The sequence below is a fragment of the Mercenaria mercenaria genome, chromosome 12, assembly GCF_021730395.1.
Source record: "Mercenaria mercenaria strain notata chromosome 12, MADL_Memer_1, whole genome shotgun sequence".
Lineage (NCBI taxonomy): Eukaryota > Metazoa > Mollusca > Bivalvia > Venerida > Veneridae > Mercenaria > Mercenaria mercenaria.
In genome coordinates, this window is record NC_069372.1 from 52,263,535 (window position 1) to 52,283,874 (window position 20,340).

General features: G+C 35.1%; 1 protein-coding gene across 1 annotated transcript; it reads right to left on the bottom strand.

The window, feature by feature from the left end:
* Positions 1-1,063: 1,063 nt before the first annotated feature.
* On the bottom strand, positions 1,064-20,071 carry LOC123535333 (protein phosphatase PTC7 homolog). Its single transcript, XM_045317949.2, has 6 exons — positions 19,725-20,071; positions 11,006-11,185; positions 10,090-10,288; positions 8,721-8,844; positions 7,391-7,517; positions 1,064-6,918 (listed from the first exon to the last, which is right to left on the bottom strand). Exons 1-6 carry the CDS (start codon positions 19,936-19,938, stop codon positions 6,857-6,859), a joined length of 906 nt encoding a protein of 301 aa, XP_045173884.2. The 5' UTR covers positions 19,939-20,071; the 3' UTR covers positions 1,064-6,856.
* Between the last annotated feature and the right edge of the window lie 269 nt (positions 20,072-20,340).

Here is a 20,340-nt window from a genome sequence, read left to right on the forward strand (position 1 = left end):
TATACTACTGTTGAATAATCAAAGGGCAATAACTGGGTGAAAAATCATCCGACCGGAACACGAAGACAATATGCGCATCTCCTCTATAGTGAAGCTTCCTAAGAAGTTTCGCTAAATTCCAACTAGTGGTTGCCGAGAAATATCCTGGATAAGAAATGTTACACGGACGAGGCAGAAACTATATGCTTCCCCTTCAGGGAGCATAAAAACCATTTCTATATAGATGATTGCTATTGCATTTCAGTTGCTTAGCCAACTGCATTTCAATTGCTTAGCCAACCATCAGGGTCATTTTGACTTTGGCTCATGCCCTCTTGACTTCTTACCAATGACTGCTTTCCAGGGAGACGTGCTTTTCTACAAAAGCATCTAGCTGGAAAGGTGGCCCTTTTGTGCTAACTGGGTGGGTGGAAAATCATTTTCTCCATTTACCTGTCGAGTCAATAGGTTGTAACATCGTAAGGTCCTCTCCCAAGTTTGTTCAGAAAAGGGCACTTTGCCCCTTCAAGGTGCCACTGATACTAAGAATAGAAATACCTTTAAACGACTTCGTCTCATGAACCGCTTCATGGATCTTCATCGCTGAACACCATTGTTGCCATTTGTGATTCAGTGTGTCATACATATATTCAAGGTCAAAATAGTTGAGGTCAGTTGAGGGATTTTGTGCCATTGTTTTAGCACATTTTTAAACATTATTTCAGTTATGTATCTGCAGGCAGTTAACCTAACCAGCGTTTCTTGGATTCTGCACCAGTATTAACCTGTTGTCTGCAAGTAACTGCAAACTTCTTCACATGAAACAAAGGTGGAGGATGAATGTTTTCAGTGTCTTTCATCAAATCATTCAGGTTAGATATATAACAAAGTAGACTCCAAAGCCGACTGACTGTTGTACATAACTCTGAGAATTTCATCTGAATACAAGAATGAATCAGACCAGTAAAATACTCGCCCATTAAGATAATCTTCCTAAAATACTAAGACAGAATGACTGACACTGAATAAGAACTGCATCTTTATTCAGTCTGTTATCTGGGTGAGATATAATTCAAGTCAGACGAAAGGTTTAGTTCTTTATTTTGAGGATACAGAGTTCAACCTTTACCACTGTAAAGAGAACAATGTTTATAACAATCCATTTCAAAATTCATATCTATCATTAACAAAAAGCATATCAATCAACTTTAATGCAACTATATTTGTTTAGATAAAATTTGGGTCAATCGTTAGTGTTTATGTGAGCAGAACCAAATTCTTAGTAGAGAATTGTGTTTTAACTTGAATGATATAGATTGCCATCCATAAGGTATCTGAAATTCTTCAGTGACTTTAATATTGTTTATGTAACTATTTGTTTAGATATAAAATTTAGATTAATTGTTAATGTGTTGGGGACTGTGTTGATTTCTGAGTAGGGGATCGTGTTTTAACTCTAAGGATGTAAATTACTTTTCACTGGGTATCTGAGCTATCTCTTCATTGATATATTGTTGTTTAGTTAAAACCTTATTCACACAGACTACATGTACATGGGTACCAGATGTTTAGCCGTGCTGAATTTTGTCGTGAAAAAACTTACCCTATAGTCACTTTACAGCATATCTGTTTCAGTTATAAAGACAATCGCATATTTTAAATTTAAGTGTGTAAACACTACTGACTGATATCTAAGATGTGTAATAAATACTGACATCTATAAACATGTCAACGGAAAAGGAAATTCTGGTTGCATTAAAATCAATTGATTTACATTTTAACATAACTGGGAACATCTTCAAACAAATACAAATAATGGAATTTGCATTTACATAATGCGAATGCAAAACTGAACAGGATCAAAGAACTTTAAAATACTTTACAAATTATTTCATATTTTCACATGCTGCAGAATGGATAAATTTCACATTACTTTCATCTAAACAAGTCTACAATTGTTTCATTTTCTTATGTCATAACATTTACATGTCAAATGTAAATCTTCTACAGCTATATGATGGAAGTTCTGATTAAAAATGAAAAAAAAAAAAGATATTGTGAAATGAAAGCAAAGCAAATAATATCCAATCTTCAGAATGAGTTCATTATAATGAAGTTTCTCTAACTAAAAGAAAAGAGCATTTAAACTCAATAAATAAAACAGCAAAATTACAGTAAACTAGATACTTTTAACGTCATTTTAGACCAAATGAGAAAAAGTCCTCTTTAGCATGCTTTGGTGTGAATGCCCTATCTACTTAGTACTATTGACCTGTTGACCTGTTCCTTGGTGAATGGTGCTACTGATCATAAGCCAAAAGCTGAACTGGCAACTTTGAATAAAGTATTGGTGTAAATATTGCAAGTGGTGTGTGTTATGTGGTAGGGCTTTTTGAGAACTATTTGTTGGGAAAAAAACGCAGTAATTTTCTTACTTTTTTTGTTACACATTTAAAACACATTTACTAGTATTAACAAAATTTGTGAAGGCCAGCCTCAAACAATTCAATAAATATTTAAAAAAAAATGCTTCAATGTGTGAGCAACCACAATGACTTGACAACACAAAATAATAAATTCAAATACAAGGACAAAACATGACAAATTAAAGTGTAATTAATCCAAAACTTGAGGAAAACATACAAATGTTCATATCATTTCAGTGGAGAACATAAAGATGACTTTTCTATGCACATTTTATCATTATTATTATTAGGTTAATTTTTCTGTCAGAGGTGAACTAAAGAAATAGGTCATATCCTTTCAAAAAGAAACTGGAGAAATATTTTTGACACTGAAAGCCCTGCAAATTAACTTTGCCCAATAATACCATAAACTGCCAGTCTGTCTGATACGAAGATAATACACCAGTAGTTTACAATCATCAATAATTATTTCTGAAGTCAACTGTATAAAATAACACATTTACATAAACTGTATTAATCACAATACTTGAATGCACCAAATTTCTATTCCGTTTATGGAAGTGGTTATAATATATGCATAATATCTATTATCAAGTGTACAACAAAAGTTTAAAATCAATAATACATCTCCATAGAGTGTAGTGCTTTTACAAAATGTTTAATGGTATCGTATGAAAATGGGTGGACACAAACACAACAAGAGGGTCATGATGACCCTGGATCGCTCACCAGAGTAATATGAGCTACATGTTTCAAATGTCAAACTGATGATTTTTAGAAATTTTTTGGAAAATTTTCCGATGTACAATCAAGTAACCCCTGGGGCGGGGCCAATTTTACCCCGGGGGTCATGATTTGAACAAAGTTTGTAGAAGTCTATTAGGCAATGTTACATATCGAATATCTAAGATCTAGGCCTTCTGGTTTATTTTAAGCAAATTTATGAAGATTTCCCTATGTACAATCAAGTAACCCCTGGGGCTGGGTCAATTTGACCCCGGGGGGTCAAGATTTGAACAAATTTTGTAGAGGTCCACTAGGCAATGCTACATTTCAAATATCTAAGCTCTAGGCCTTCTGGTTTATTTTTAGAAAATTTTGAAGATTTTTCTATGTACAATTAAGTAACCCCATGGGGCGGGGCCAATTTGACCCTGGGGGTCATGATTTGAAGAAATTTTGTAGAAGTCTATTAGGCAATGCTACATGTCAATATTTAAGATCTAGGCCTTCTGGTTTATTTTTAGAAATTTTTTGAAGATTTTCCTATGTAAAATCAAGTGACCCCTGGGGCGGGGTCAATTTTGACCCTGGGGGTCATGATTTGAACAAATGTTGTAGAGGTCCACTAGGCAATGCTACATGTGAAATATCTAAGCTCTAGGCCTTCTGGTTTATTTTAAGAAAATTTTTGAAGATTTTCATATGTAAAATCCAGTGACACCTAGGGCGGGGTCAATTTTGACCCCGGGGTCATGATTTGAATAATTTTAGTAGAGGTCCACTAGGCAATGCTACATGTCAAATATCTAAGCTCTAGGCCTTCTGCTTTTTGAGAAGAAGATTTTTTAAGATTTTCCTATGTAAAATCAAGTGATCCCTGGGGCGGGGTCAATTTTGACCCCGGGGGTCATGATTTGAACAAATTTTGTAGAGGTCCACTAGGCAATGCTACACGTGAAATATCTAAGCTCTAGGCCTTCTGGTTTATTCTTTAGGAATTTTTTGAAGATTTTCATATGTAAAATCAAGTGACCCCTGGGGCGGGGTCAATTTTGACCCCGGGGTCGTGCTTTGAACAACTTTAGTAGAGGTCCACTAGGCAATGCTACATGTCAAATATCTAAGGTCTAGGGCTTCTGGTTTTTGAGAAGAAGATTTTTTAAGATTTTTCTATGTAAAATCAAGTGACCCCTGGGGCGGGGTCAATTTTGACCCCGGGGTCATGATTTGAACAAACTTGGTAGAGATCCACTAGGCAATGCTTCACACCAAATATCTAAGCTCTAGGGCTTCTGGTTTTTGAGAAGAAGATTTTTAAAGTTTTTCCTTTCGGTTGCCATGGCAACCAGAGTTCTGCATGGAATTCAATTCTTTGAGCAATTTTTAAAGAGGACCATCCATGGAACATCCCTGTGAAGTTTCATCAAAATTGGCCTGGTGGTTTAGGAGGAGATGTTGTTTAAAGGAAAGTGTGGACGGACGGACGGACGACGGACGGACGGACGACGGACGGACGCCGGACGGTGAGCGATCACAATATCTCACCCCGAGCACTTTGTGCTCAGGTGAGCTAAAAAGAGTGATGGATTTTACTGTCGTTTATCAATATAAACTTGCATACTCAAAAAAAAAAAAAAAACAAACATCAGAAAATGAAAGGAAAAGAAGTTACCCAAAATGAAATTTATACTTTTTGTTCCTCTATAAATCTAAATACTTTTATTGCTGTTCCTAACTGATAAAACTCATATTTCCAAAAAACTTTCTCAAGACTTGTGTGTTAGTTACTTGATAATCTTTAGTAAAACATACCAGTATTTTTAACCAGTATTAAAATTGTTTAGCCACAAGAAAATGACGACTTCCCAAAATCAAGGACTGGTGATAAATGCCATTCATCTGTATATCTTTGTATAAAGCATTTATGTTTCCCATAAAATGCATTGCAACTTGTGTATTTGTCCATGCTGGCTTTTTGCCAGAATCTATACTATACAGATCTTAATTCAGCAAGTCAAGCACATATAAAATAAGTACAAAACCTATTACAAATGCTCTCACACTTAAAATGTACAAAACCAGTTTCATTTATTCTGATATCACAGATAAGTAAAATAATGAACACAAACATTCAGTGAAAGGTGATTGCTTCATGCAAGTGAAACACTACAGCAAACAGATGTACTATATTTACATATTTTTCCGTATCTGTATACAAATAACTACAAGCTATATGGTACCGCTTCTTATTTATATATACATTCCTTCAATATCTACATTACTTGGCTTTATTACTAGTGTTTTATTCCTGTTGGTTTTAGTGCCGTTTTTCAACAGCATGGTGTTCCTGAATTCTGTGTCATTTTTCAACAGTATTACGGTAATAATAATAGGCAGCCAGTATTCCAGCTTTCTTTACCAGCACTGACCTGTTCATTAGTACCTGCCAACTTCTCCACACTAAACAGATTTGGAGGATGAAATTTCTAGAGTATATTACAATCTATCCAATGTTTACACTGTTTTCAGTACATATAAACCTAAATATTCTTTGAATAAACATATCCCTGTAACCCAGTCATATTTAAAAACATCCATAGTGCAAAGGCTATAATTTAATTCCAGTTTGCATTTAAAGTCAATTAGATTTCAGATGAAAACTTACCTGCCTGAAGAACTATGAACATGTTTCACAGTGAAGTGCCTACTGATACTGGATGTGGTATAACAGCAAAATCCCATACTTTAGGTAATAATATTTCTTGCTTCTTTACCCTTACCCTGCTAAATTTCTATAATGAACTTGTCCATCTTCAATTTCAACAGTATCATTAACTGTTAAAAGGGGTGATTACCAAAAGGATACCGACTGAATGGCAAACAGTGCAGATCATGATCAGACTGCATGGATGTGCAGGCTGATCATGACCTGCACTGGTCGCAAAGGCAGAATAACTTGCCGCCAGCAGATTAAAAGTTAATACATATTTCATGATCTTCACTATTTTGTCCTATTTACTCCCCTTTTGTTTACATTAAGGGAATGTACTCGTAATCCCATTTGGCAATTTATGTTTGTATGTACAAAATGTATTCTACTGATGGAAGATGAAAGTTATTAAAAAAAAACAAATTCAGATACAAGTGAAGCCAACTTCAGACAACTATTTAAGGTACATTTTCATTTAACAAAACTGTTCCTACTACTGGTAAAACGACTCTTTGAACAATGAAAATGTCCTTTGAAAAGTGCGGTGCACTCACTCTTATTACAGAGACATAATTTGCATTAAAGTTGTATTTCATTTTACCTTGAGTAACACATGACACTGAACAATCAACATGCAATATCTTAACTTAAATAATTATCACTTGATTGAACGTTTTTTTTTATTGTTGTTGACATTTCTTTTTTAGTTGTTGTTGTTGGCACTTAAACTGTCTTCAGCCATTCTCGTAAAATTCTTTCAATGCAAATGCATACTGAAAAGAATGGAGACTTCTATTTTTTCAATCATATTCTTACTCCACCACTCGGCTATACACATTTATTTTCCACCTCTTGGCCAAATACACGTTGCATAAACCTTTTCTGCATATGCAATTTTCCTCGTTCTGTTAACCTATCACTTGCTTACAGCATAACACAACAACTGCCTATTTGACATTACAAACAAAAAGTGGTCTAGATGAGTTGTGTCCCTTTGAAAAACTAGATGGCACTGTTGCTAGGTACCTAAATCACATGATACTGTAGCAACTAAAACTGTTATATCATCTGGCTTACCCCCTGAAAGTAGAACAAAAAAAAGAATATTTGTATTATTTCAAAAGTACTAGTGACACAAGATTATAAGCTAAACGCGAACAGGCAAATTTCTATGTATTCCAACCTCTTGGCTTTCAAGTAACCAACAGATGAAAACGTTTCAAACTGATAAAGATATGATATGTCATCGAGATGTTTTCAAATAACATGTCAGACTGTCTAGTAACTCAATTCTCTTTTGCTGTGTTTTAATGTTTCACCTTTTTTCCAAAAGATATGGAAGACTGACTATATCCAGTTAACCCAACAGCACTGCTGCACTGCTGAATTGTAGACATCAAAGGTTAAAAGTTGATACATACACAGCAACGCCTCCCCTGCCAGAACGTTCTGAAGCCTACTGATGCATCTATCCTCTGCCATAAATGATATTCTTCATGTATATTCTACTCTAACACTTATACATTTCAATATCCAGAAATCCAATACGTACCAGTAATAGGTATTCCTGCATTTAAAGCTGACATAGAGAATGGTGACATATAGTCAGGATCTAGAGAAAGATCGTGTGCTTTCTGTGCTATGTGATTGGCAGATACTTTTGATGCATCTTTATGATCCTGTAATTCAAATTTTGCATGAATCAAATACACAACATTACAAAATAGCTATCTACAGGCAGACTTAAGGAAACCAGAAAGAAAAGTGTCAAAACAAAACAATGGTAAGTTTGGACCCCTTTCTCTTTTCAATTTGTTTTATGAAATATTTTATCTTTAATATTTCCTTCAAATACAGAAAATCCTCATCAAATATATTTAACTTTTAACATCAACTATATAAATCAACAGTGTATGTAGAGCTACATTCATAATTAAATGTCATACAGTAACAGTCCTTTGTTAAATAAAAATCAGTTTTTTTCAGTGATAGTACAACTTTTTTTCAAGTTGAGCTATAAATGTATTCAGTGTGTACTATTTTAAACATAATGTAAAGTATTGTCAATACACTAAACTTGTTAATTTCATGTTTACAGAAACTATGTATATTAATTGTTGATATTTTCAGATACAAAATTTGGGTCTAGTACAACTTGAAGTTCCAGAGTCAAATTCATCACTTCAGCTGCCTAGCTATATAAGTTTCATTGTAAAACGTGTATGCCCCCCATAATGGTCTGTTGCATACAATTTGGTATGTACTTTAATATCCTGAGACCTTAAGCTCTTACATAAGGATCTCAAAAGTAGCAGAGGCCATCTACTCGCTTCAGACAATCAGAAAACCATTCTTTCAAAGCCATATGCCCAAGTGTTCTCCAGCAACTAATCAGAAACCATTTTCAATCTCAAGGTCACTCAGCCCAGCCCTTAAGGTACTGATCAGAAATCAGAACAGATTATACCATGCAATTAGAGGCAATCATCCTACTCTGGTCAAAAGGTTCTGGTTATACTATTTATACAGTGGAAATTGTTTTCTGTCTCAAAGTACATTTTTAACTGTGACCTTGACTTGACATACTGACCCAAAAAATGAAAGGGGTCATCTACTGACAATAGACAATCAACCTAATGAGTTTGAAGACAGTAGGCCAATGTGTTCTAAAGTGGAAATCATTCTGTCTTAAGTCACTGTGACCTTGACCTTTAACCTACTGACCAAAAAAAATAGAAACCATGTACTGTCCAAAGCAAATACCTGAAAAGTCAGATATTTTGTTTCGTACAATATTATTCAGTCAATTAACCTCTTTCAGAGCAAGGTCTGTACAACAAACATTTTTCTCCCAAGTGTTGTTCTTTCTAAATATCAAGTACCTTATATTTGGAAATGTAATCTAAGATCATATCTTCGTGCATGTTGTCAAACAAACCATCTGTTCCCATGAGTAAGACATCTCCCTCTTCCACTTTATATGATGATTTAGCTGCCATGTCAATCCTGAAAAAGTGTCAATATGTATAATTCTAATGACAGTAATTGCTGTACAGCCCTTGTATATAAATGTCAACTGATATTAACACTGCTGAACACACTCATTATATGAGTTATTTAAGTTTTTAGAAGAAACTGTCTGATATAATGTCACAAGCTATTACACAAAGTGAAACAAAGTAAATTTTTGTAGATTTCAGCACTAGTTACACAATATTTAACCTTTAAGATATTCAAAAGTGTCAACAGCCACACAGGTAAAGTGCAGCTGATGGCAGAATTTCACTACACTCTGCCTAAGTACCAAGCATTTTCCCCACATTAAAGGCCAGGGCACCTTCCCCTCTGTTAAAAACGCTGTTATTTTGGTATACTAACAAGGACGTTGACAATCATTCTTATTCATCAAAAACAACGAATATTTCTGAAATGCAACACCAGTGTATCTGAACTGCAAACTAATCAAGCCTGACTGACAGACCTTTCTTTACCAAGCTTGAACTATACTTGAAGATATTCTTAATTAACTTCCCCTATTAATCAACAATCTCTGTACATCAGATACATTTTAGTACTCCTTTCAGTTTTCACTATAGAGGTTGCATTGTACAGACAAGTAAGTGCTGTCCAGCAGACAGTGTGTGTGACTCCTCGAACTTCTAAGTTAATCAAGGGTCATAAGACTTGCATTATTTCATTACAATTTATTTTAAACTAATTTTTTACTTAGGCAATGATAGCAACTTGCATTCAAAACTTCAACATAACTTTTTATGTCACATAAAGTTGTTACTGAGACACAGCTTGATAATTGCATGCAAAGTTAACCAAATTTTGTAAGTCAATAAAGGCCCATAATTTACACTTAATTAAACCAAGAGTCTTGGTCATTTCAGTAAGCTTGACGACTGGAAGCCTTGTCTAACTTTCAATCCAATACATACAGATGTACCAGAGATACAGCTTGATATTCAATTACATAAAAAAAACTTAACACAAAATTTTTCTAGGTTGAAACAGGGCCATAATATTTATTAAATTTAACCAACAGTTATTTTTAAACTTCATTATTCCAGTAGGTTTGATGACTGGAAAGCATTATCTGGTTTCAATCCCAAATATGCAACAGTAACTGAGATGTGAACTTGCATGGAACACTTTAACCATTGATGACAATGCTTAGGTGAGTAGAATAGCTCGCACAATTATTCAAATAGTAAAGCTAAAAAGCAACATCAGTAACAATCTTACCTATCACTGAGTACGAGACCTTCCTGTTCCGGTGGAGCTACTGTTAGCTGGAATGGTGTGTTGAAGTAATGTTGTTGTTCCTCAGACCGATGTACTACCTCCCCATTACGTATCAGCATAAACCCACTGTCTCCTAGGTTAGCAGTATAAATGGTCCGTTCTGCTTTGTGTAATGCCACTACACATGCTGTGCTTCCACCTGTCGTAAGAATTAACATACGGTAGATAATCAGTGATAAACCAGTGATAAATCATACAGAGAGATTTTCACAACTATTCCTTAGAAGGCTTAATTTGTGCATGTTTTAAATAATATGTTACAATTAAAACAATTTTATTTAATATCCAATGGCCATCTTTCACTAAAATATTTTATCTTTAGAGTCTTCAGAATGAAACGTATAAAATCATCATCAAATATATAGATTAAGTTTGCATACAGAGCTACAATTATAATTAAATGTTAAGCAGTAACTGTTGATTGTTAAAAACGCCAGTTTTTTAGTGGTAGTACATATTTACAAGTATTTCTGTGTTTATCTATATATGTACATGTACATTGTCTGTACAGTACTATTTAAAACCTAAAGCATCTATAGTACCGTTAATACATGAACTCGTTAATTTATGTTTATATAAACTACAAGCAGTAATTGTTCATATTTTCAAATATGAAATTTGGATCTCATAAACCTTTATTTGAACTGACATCCATATATAGATAAAAAAAAAACAACTTCACATTCAACTTGTGTACTTCATAGAAAGATCTGCTAAATTTCTGGACTTTTTTCTGCCATCTATGATCTATTATGAGGGCCAATTTTTTTCTTGTCTACCTTAAAAATTAAACTGAACTGAAAATACATAACAATAATTATCATTCAATTTTACAAGATGTTAAACATAGCCTTACCTATCAGAGGATATTTGTGTGCTAATATTTCTTCATAACTGTCCTGTATTAAGTTGGCAGGTGATTGTGGTTTGAAATGACCGTTTTCAACAAGACGTTCACAAACTCTCATCAATGATGTAGAAAAGGCTGATGGATCTATCCCATAATTCCGCCAGCCTCCAACACCATCTGCCACTCCTAAAACAAAAAAACAAAGAACTTAAGAATACAATCAAGGATTTTAAAAACACCCATAAACGCATTTGGAGAAATTGATCTGAGAGGACTTTTGAAATTCAATGAAATCATATATTTAAAAACTAAGCATAACAAATAACCGTATTTAGAAGGTAATATTTCTGTGCTAAATAAAGGATGTTTACCACTCATTAACCTCATATTGATAATTCATATAATTTTATTAGTTTTATTCAGATATATAGAGATCTGGTTGTAATATCAAAAGTCCATTAAGTTAGGCCATTTTTCAAGTTGCAGAACGTCAATGCAGGTGATGTTGACATCATTTAAAATGTTCAAAAGGTGATCTCAAAGGCGCACCATATCCAGTATTATTTCCGTGATTCTCACACACCAAAATACATGTAACTGTATACTATGACCAGTGTTCAATATTTGTCATGTGATAGTGTTTCAAGAGAAGCCTACTTCCAAGTTTGTCCCTGACCTTAGAGCTAGGGGTCTGGATCTTGCTCATGACACATCGTTTCATTATTGGGTACATTTATGCCAAGTAATTTCAATTCTCTTCTCCAAGCACGAAACAGACCATGTTAACCTTTGACTTCTAAGTCTGACCTTGACCTTGGAGCTAGGGGTCTGGGTCTTGCGCATGACACATCGTCTCATTATGGTGAAAATTTAAGCCAAATTATTTCAATATCACTTCATGGATGGCAGAGTTATGGACCAGACACGAAACAGACCCTGTTAACTTTTGATCTGTAAGTGTGACCTTGACCTTCGAGCTAGGGGTCAGGGTCTTGCGTATCATTATGACATGTTGTCTCATTATGGTGAACATTAAATTTTATGCCAAGTAATTTCAAAATCCCTTCATGGATGGCAGAGTTACAGGACAAGGACAAGAATTTACACGGACGGACAGTGCGATTTTAATATGTCCATCTTCTGGGGCATAAAAATTATATTTTACAAGAGCCATGTTAGACATGGCTAATCTCCCTGCCGGGCATATTACAATTGAAGGCTAAAGTTCCTGGCAAGTTAGTGTCTGAAAGTATTAATTTTGGGGAAAGCTTTGAAGAACCTTTTAGTTGTGGTCCACATCAGGGGTTTTAAAGATGTGGAAGAAAGAATAAGTCAGTGGTGAGGTGGTTTAGTGCTAAATTTTATTAATTTTCATGAACAGTATAGCTATGATGTTTTTTCTATATAGCTACTGTAAAAAGAAGGAATGGAAAGCTAACAGGGAACAAGAGTGCCAAAATGTCACAATATACGCCCGTCACAGCAAATTTCTTTACTCTAGGCAGTAGCAGCTGTATTTGCAAATGGAATTTTAATTTTGTGGTTGTTTAGTAATCATTGTAAGTCTTTTGTTTATCTAAGTCCACAAAAAAACTCCTTACCAGGTAGAGATACCTTAAAATACACCTAAAATTGGAAAGTAACATCTATGTTGTACCACAGAAAAGTGGTCTTGTTTTTTCCCTACGGTCAATTATAAAAATGTTACAATATAAGTTATTTATAGTAACAACTAAGGGAAGTTAATCTTTAAACAAGAGGACCATGATGGTCCTGAATCGCTCACCTATCCCCACATGACCCAGTGTTGAACTGAGTATGACGTCGTTATTTCTATAAAAAATTCTGACCAATTTTCATGAAGATCCATTGAAAAATATGACCTCTAGAGAGGTCACAACTCACAAGGTTTTTCTATTATCTGACCTAATGACCTAGTTTTTGAAGGCACGTGACCCACTTTTGAAGTAGACCTAGATATTATCAAGGTGAACATTCTCACCAATTTTCATGAAGATCTCATGAAAAATATGGCCTCTAGAGAGGTCACAAGGTTTTTCTATTTTTCGACCTACTGACCTAGTTTTTGACCCCACATGACCCAGTTTCAAATCTGACCTAGATATCATCAAGCTGAACACTCTCACCAATTTTCATGAAGATCCATTGAGAAATATGGCTTCTAGAGAGGTCACAAGGTTTTTCTACTTTTAGACCTACTGACCTAGTTTTTGACTGCACGTGACCCAGTTTCGAACTGGACCTAGATATCATCAAGATGAACATTCTGATCAATTTTCATGAAGATCTCTTGAAAAATATGGCCTCTAGAGAGGTCACAAGGTTTTTCTATTTTTAGATCTACTGACCTAGTTATTGACCGCACGTGACCCAGTTTCGAACTTGACCTAGATATCATCAAGGTGAACATTCTGACTAATTTTTATAAAGATCCCATGAAAAATATGGCCTCTAGAGAGGTCACAAAGTTTTTCAATTTTCAGACCTACTGACCTAGTTTTTGACCCCACATGACCCAGTTTCAAACTTGATCTAGATATCATCAAGGTGAACATTCTGACCAATTTTCATGAAGATCCATTGAGAAATATGGCCTCTAGAGAGGTCACAAGGTTTTTCTATTTTTAGACCTACTGACCTAGTTTTTGACCCCACGTGACCCAGTTTCGAATTTAACCTAGATATCATCAAGGTAAACATTCTGACAAATTTTCATGAAGATCCATTGAGAAATATGGCCTCTAGAGAGGTCACAAGGTTTTTCTATTTTTAGACCTACTGACCTAGTTTTTGACCCCACGTGACCCAGTTTCGAACTTGACCTAGATATCATAAAGGTGAACATTCTGACCAATTTTCATGAAGATCTCATGAAAAATATGGCCTCTAGAGAGGTCACAAGGTTTTTCTATTTTTAGACCTACTGACCTAGTTTTTGACCGCATATGACCCAGTTTCGAACTTGACCTAGATATCATCAAGATGAATATTCTGACCAACTTTCATAAAGATCCCATGAAAAATGTGACCTCTAGTGTGGTCACAAGCAAAAGTTTATGCACGCACGGACGGACGACGGACGCCGCGCGATCACAAAAGCTCACCTTGTCACTTTGTGACAGGTGAGCTAAAAAGAAAAAAAAAAAAATTGTAAGTCCACACAAAAATCTTTACCAGGTAGAGATTGGTCAAAATACACCTCAAAATTGGATATAGCATGCATGTTGTACTACAGAAAAGTGGTCTCGATTTTTCCCTACGACTAGTAATGAAAAAGTTACAATAAAATCAATTTAAAGTAACAAGAAAGGGAAGAAATTCTAAAGAAGGGAACTGCGCATGACAATTCGTCTCATGATGGTGTATAATTGTCACAAGTTACATCAAAATCCCTCCATGCATGAAGAAGAAATGCTTCGGACAAAGTCATTCTTGTATCTGACCTTTGGCCTCTAAGTGTGACCTTGACCTTAGACCTAGGGACCTGGATCTTGCGCATGACACTCCGCCTCGTGGTGGTGAACATTTGTGCCAAGATATATCAAAATCCCTCTATGCAAGAAGAAGAAATGCTCCGGACAAGGTTTTCATTCTTGTATCCTTTGACCTCTAAGTGTGACCTTGACCTTAGACCTAGGGACCTGGATCTTGCGCAAGACACTCCGCCTCGTGGTGGTGAACATTTGTGCCAAGATATATCAAAATCCCTCTATGCAAGAAGAAGAAATGCTCCGGACAAGGTTTTCATTCTTGTATCCTTTGACCTCTAAGTGTGACCTTGACCTTAGACATTGGGACCTGGTTCTTGCGCATGACACTCCGCCTCGTGGTGGTGAACATTTGTGCCAAGATATATCAAAATCCCTCCATACATGAAGAAGATATGCTCCGGGCTAATTTTTTTAAGAAAATATGATAAAGGGAAATAATTAAAAAAATAGGCAAGATAGAGTTATTATTGTTCTTGCACACTGCACTTCCTCCCAATGTGTTCTGTCAGTGTATGAAGTTTGAAGAAAATCCCTCCAGTACTTTTGGAGTTATGCTCCGGACAAAATTTTTTAAGAAAATAAGATAAAGGGGAATAACTCAAAAAATAGGCAAGGCAGAGTTATTGTTCTTGCACACTGCACTTCCCCCCAATGTGTTCTATCAGTGTATGAAGTTTGAAGAAAATCCCTCCAGTACTTTTGGAGTTATGCTCCGGACAAATTTTTTTAAGAAAATAAGATAAAGGGGAATAACTCAAAAAATAGGAAAGGTCAAGTTATTGTTCTTGCACACTGCACTTCCTCCAAATGTGTTCTATCAGTGTATGAAGTTTGAAGAAAATCCCTCCAGTACTTTTGAAGTTATGCTCCGGACAAAGATCGTTGCGGACGGACGGACGGACACACGCACGGAGAGCATTTCTAATATCCCCTTCGCCTTTGGCGGGGGGATAAATAAAGACATGCAAATAAGACCTGACATGAAAGTTTTGTTATTTTACATAAAACAAAGGATTTGAATGAGTGTCAGTACCTTAAGTTAGATTCATTAATAAATTAATCATTTATATCCTGTTTTCTCATATTCTCGGGGGCCTAAGGGGTTGTTTTTATTCCCAGTAACAGATTAACCATTTCATAAACAGCATTTGGATGTTATTTTGTAGAAAATTCACTTGTCTAACACTCTTTCAGATGGAGTCATAAAGTATTACTGAAATTATCCCATTTAATTATTTTGTTAATGTATCTGATACCACCCTCACCCGCAGAAATGGACCAAGAGTTTCTTGTATTCCCGTGGATTTAGAGTTGACTTTTCATCACAAAAAAGTTGTAGACTTTAAAACATTAAAATTACCATTGTGTTATAACAGGGATTTTTTTCCTTACATGAGCGCCATTGAGCGGTACCGGAAAACGGTACCGTTCCCATTGCAAAATAGTATATTTTTTCCCCAATTTTGAATGTAAAAATTCCCAATTTACATTATGAAAAAAAAAAAAAAATCAAAATCGGACAAGAATTGTCAAAAAAATGGACCAGGGTTCTAGCCAGGATTTTCTGAAGGCATGTTGCAGAAGGATATTTTATGACGAGCAAAGGGGTGTGTGCGGGAGGGGTGTCCCCTCCTGAAGGGGGGGGTTATGGGGGGGTCACCCCAGAAAATTTTGTGTTACTACAACTCTTTTTGGTGCATTCTGGTGCATTTAAGAGTGAAAAACATAGTGGTATTTTCAGTGATTAATAAGCATCATTTACATGTACAACAAGAAAAGATATTAGGTGATAAAAATCCTATGCAGTTATTTGCTGAATGACAATTAAAAGTTCATCAATTTTAAGTTGCTAAAAATGTTCACTTACTATTTATTGTACATAAAACAACACAATTTAAGCACTGCACACAGATCTATTTGTATTTTAAAGTTTATGTCTTCTATAATTTCTGCGGAGTTTATTTGCTGAAAACTTATCTATTTTAAGTTTTTGAAAATGTCAACTGTTTGTTGTACATACATGTAAAACAACACAATCTGAGACTGTCATCCAGGGAAACGCTGGTTTCCATTTTGGACCAATGGCCATTTGGCGTGGCTGGGAGGGATTCTGAAATTGTGACCGGGGCCTCCGTGGCCGAGTGGTTAAGGTCGCTGGCTTCAAATCACTTGCCCCTCATCCATGTGGGTTCGAGCCTCACTCGGGGCGTTGAATTCTTCATATGAGGTAGCCATCCAGCTGGCTTACGGAAGATCGGTGGTTCTACCAAAGTGTCCGTTCGTGTTGAAATAATGCACGAAGGGTATTTCAAACTTTTCTCTACAAGTTCTATTTTGAAAGTGACGACAGAAAACATTAATTCTTGCATTGTCTTTTCGATATTCCGCCCGAGAAAACACATTTCATACATGTGAAAAACATTAATATTACGGCGATAATTGTTCAAAAGCATTTTACCGTGTTGCACAATTTTTGACTTAATTCCTTACATTGTCTTTCCTTGATTGCGAAAAACATTCGGACGATAATTGTTGAATCATCTGTCATTATATCTAATGACATGTATAATCTTAAAACTTGCGAAAAAAGTCACTTTCATGTACACATCACAAGATGCCGCCTGTCAAAGGATTTAAAGGCGGAGCTACGATGAAATTTACGTCACACGTTCCACATATAGGAAGCTGTCATTGGTTTATCGGTTGTCATAACTCGCATCGCTTTACCTAAACTATCGGGTAGCACGTGGAAGCTTTTCGAATACACTATCGGATTAATCGGGGTGTTTATTGGGATGATTTTATGACATGTCGCTTCGGCAATTAAGGGATGACGGGGGAAATAAGGGATGTCGAATATACAACTCAAAGTCTGAAGGCATGTCGCACGCGACAGGCGATAATAGCCTGGCGAGAACCAGGACAATTATGTAATACCAGACTCATTGTCAGTGTGATACAGATAAAATATTATGAGCAAAGGTATGAACAATTGTGTATTAAAGTCATATGATATGATTTGTGATTAACGTTTAACCCAAATTTTATAAAAGAAATTCCCAATTCTATGGGTACCGGCAGTGTTCCCAAAATGGTGAGAAAAAACCCTGTATAAAAAGATATTCTGTAGTAAATACATCAAGAAATATTACAATTAATTGCATAATCAATAATTTATGGCAAATTTGCTAGGAAGTGTCTAGGGGTACAGATCCGTACCTCTAGAATCTGATTCTAGAGGTACGGATCCGTACCTCTAGACAAGCCTGTTAGGGGTTTTCTAGGGGTACGGACCTCCGCTTTTCTAGAAATTAAGGGTCATTTACATTTCAAATTTTGTTGAAAATGAAATAACAAATAACATTTCATCAGAATTCACCTTAAACTTGAATCTAAATGGTTTACAGATAACAACATTCATCCGATTTGTTACATTTTCTTTCGGAACGTAAATAACCGAGGAACACCAAATAAATCACGAAGTTTCGAACTGGCAGAAAAAAAACGATATAAAGATTAAACAAAATAATTTTAAGTATGTTGGGGGGAAACTATTTTTAATTGATAATTAGCCCTTAGTGTATTTACTTTTTTCACACATTTGGTAGCCGTTACGAGATACATGGGACGTTTCCACAAACAGTTTCTTTTACTTAATGTCGCTTAATAATTATAATTGATCATTAAAGTTCCGTGCCGATTATCATTATACAACAATGTACATTGTTAAATAACAAAATAGATTGGTGCATATTATTATGCCTAATTTATTTATTTATTTATTTATTTGCTGAATTTCAAATAGAATTCATTTAAGGGATAGATTCATTCATTCATCTAGCTGTTATCAACAGTTTATTTGACAACAAACTAATTTCTATCGGCACAGAACAGTGTATTCATTTGGAGTTCCTCGGTTATTTAGGTTTTGAAAGAGAAGGTAAACAATCGCACGAACGCTGGTATCTGTAAACCAATTAGATCCAAGTTTTAAGCGAAGACTGGTTAAGACTTTGTTGTTATTTCATTTTCAACAAAATTTAAGATATAAATAACCCTAAATCTCTAGAAAAAGGAGGTCCATACCCCTAGAAAACCCCTAACAGGCTTGTCTAGATGTACGGATCCGTACCTCTAGAATCAGATTCTAGAGGTACGGATCCGTACCCCTAGACACTTCCAATTTGCTAACACCACCAGAAAAAAATAAGAATTTTTTTGGAAACTGAGTAAAATGCTGATAGTTTCGTCAATATGCATTCAAATCACTTGAAATTTTCAGTGTATCAGTTTTGTACCATTCCTGTCTAGAAAATAACAAACAATAAATTATTTGACAACTTGAAGGCAAAAAAAGAGAATACGAGAAACAGGGATAAATAAAGCAGACAATTATACTGGGTATACCAATTACCGTGAGTCTTATATTCAATGGACTCTATTTATAACAAAATGATTGTATTAAAAGATAAATTTTATTCTGTTTAATTAATTTATATTTTAGCTTTAGACTTTTGGCCAAAAAATCGTCAGAACCTCAGATAAAAGTTCCACTACTGTCATTCAAAGAACAGAGGTGGGTAATTTTAGCATTTTCTTGCATATACCTATTACCGTGAATTTCAACTTTCAATCTAAAGAAGTTGTTAAATTGATCTAAGACAAAGACAGCATTTCTATTTTACAATGGGCCAAACTAAATATGAAAGAGATATGGCAGAAATAAGCAATGTCATTGAAAATTTGCGGAGAAAAATTGCAAAGATTAACCATAATGACCAGTCCCTTAGCTGAATTCCTTAATTTCTGGGATCAGTGAGAAATAAAAAGAAAGACACTCCAATTTTCAAAAATAGTTTTGCTAAAAATCTAAGCACATTGAGCATGAATAATGAAAGAAAAATTGTAAAGCAATTTTCATGTTAAGTATCAAAACAGGACATTCACGGTAATATGTATATCCCGGTAATTGGTATACCCAGTATACTATTTAATATCATGAATAAAATTTTAGACCATGTAGCACAGACTTGATTTTAAAATTGTTGTCTTTTATCAAACCTAAGAAAATCTATCAAAACATCAGAGTTCAAATTCAATATATCTTTATACAATTAAGTTACTTTGTGTTTTCACTTTGTTTACATTTTGCTGTCACGTGATAAATGTCAAAATATATAACGTCACAGATGATGCACATAAACAGTATCTACCTAGAACATCGGCCGTTTTATCTCTTGCGACAAAGTAGGCATCATCACCGAACGACCATTTCTTTGGCCCTGTCCCAGTGCCAGCAGGTGATAAAGATTTGGAAAACCCCGTACACCCAGTGACGAATTTCAAAGGATCTTGCTTTGTTTTGATTTCTGTCTGAACATTCGACGCAAAAGCTCTGAAGAAAACTCGTCCAAATAAACCTTGCATATCAATTTACTGTTGAAGAACGTTCATTTGAATATTTTCCCCCTAAAAGGCACCGAAAAGTTAAGGATTTGGCACAACCATTCCCGCTTTACTCAGCGACCATCTTTGTTTTCCAACGAACGACCTCTACCGATGTTTGACCTTGAGGTAAGGGAAGTAACTTTTGTAAAATTTACGAAATGAAACGGAATGGTCTATGTTTTTTTTAAAACTGAAATTGAAACTGAAACTGATTAATAAAAATTAAACGTCTAATTTTACACAATGGCATATTCAATGTAAACTTATTATCAGGTGCTAAAGAGAAAGCTGAAATTTTGGTCAACCAGGGTCTATTTTTCTTTTATTTATTGACATTTAGGATCAGTAGCATACTGTAAAACACAACACATGGCAATAAAT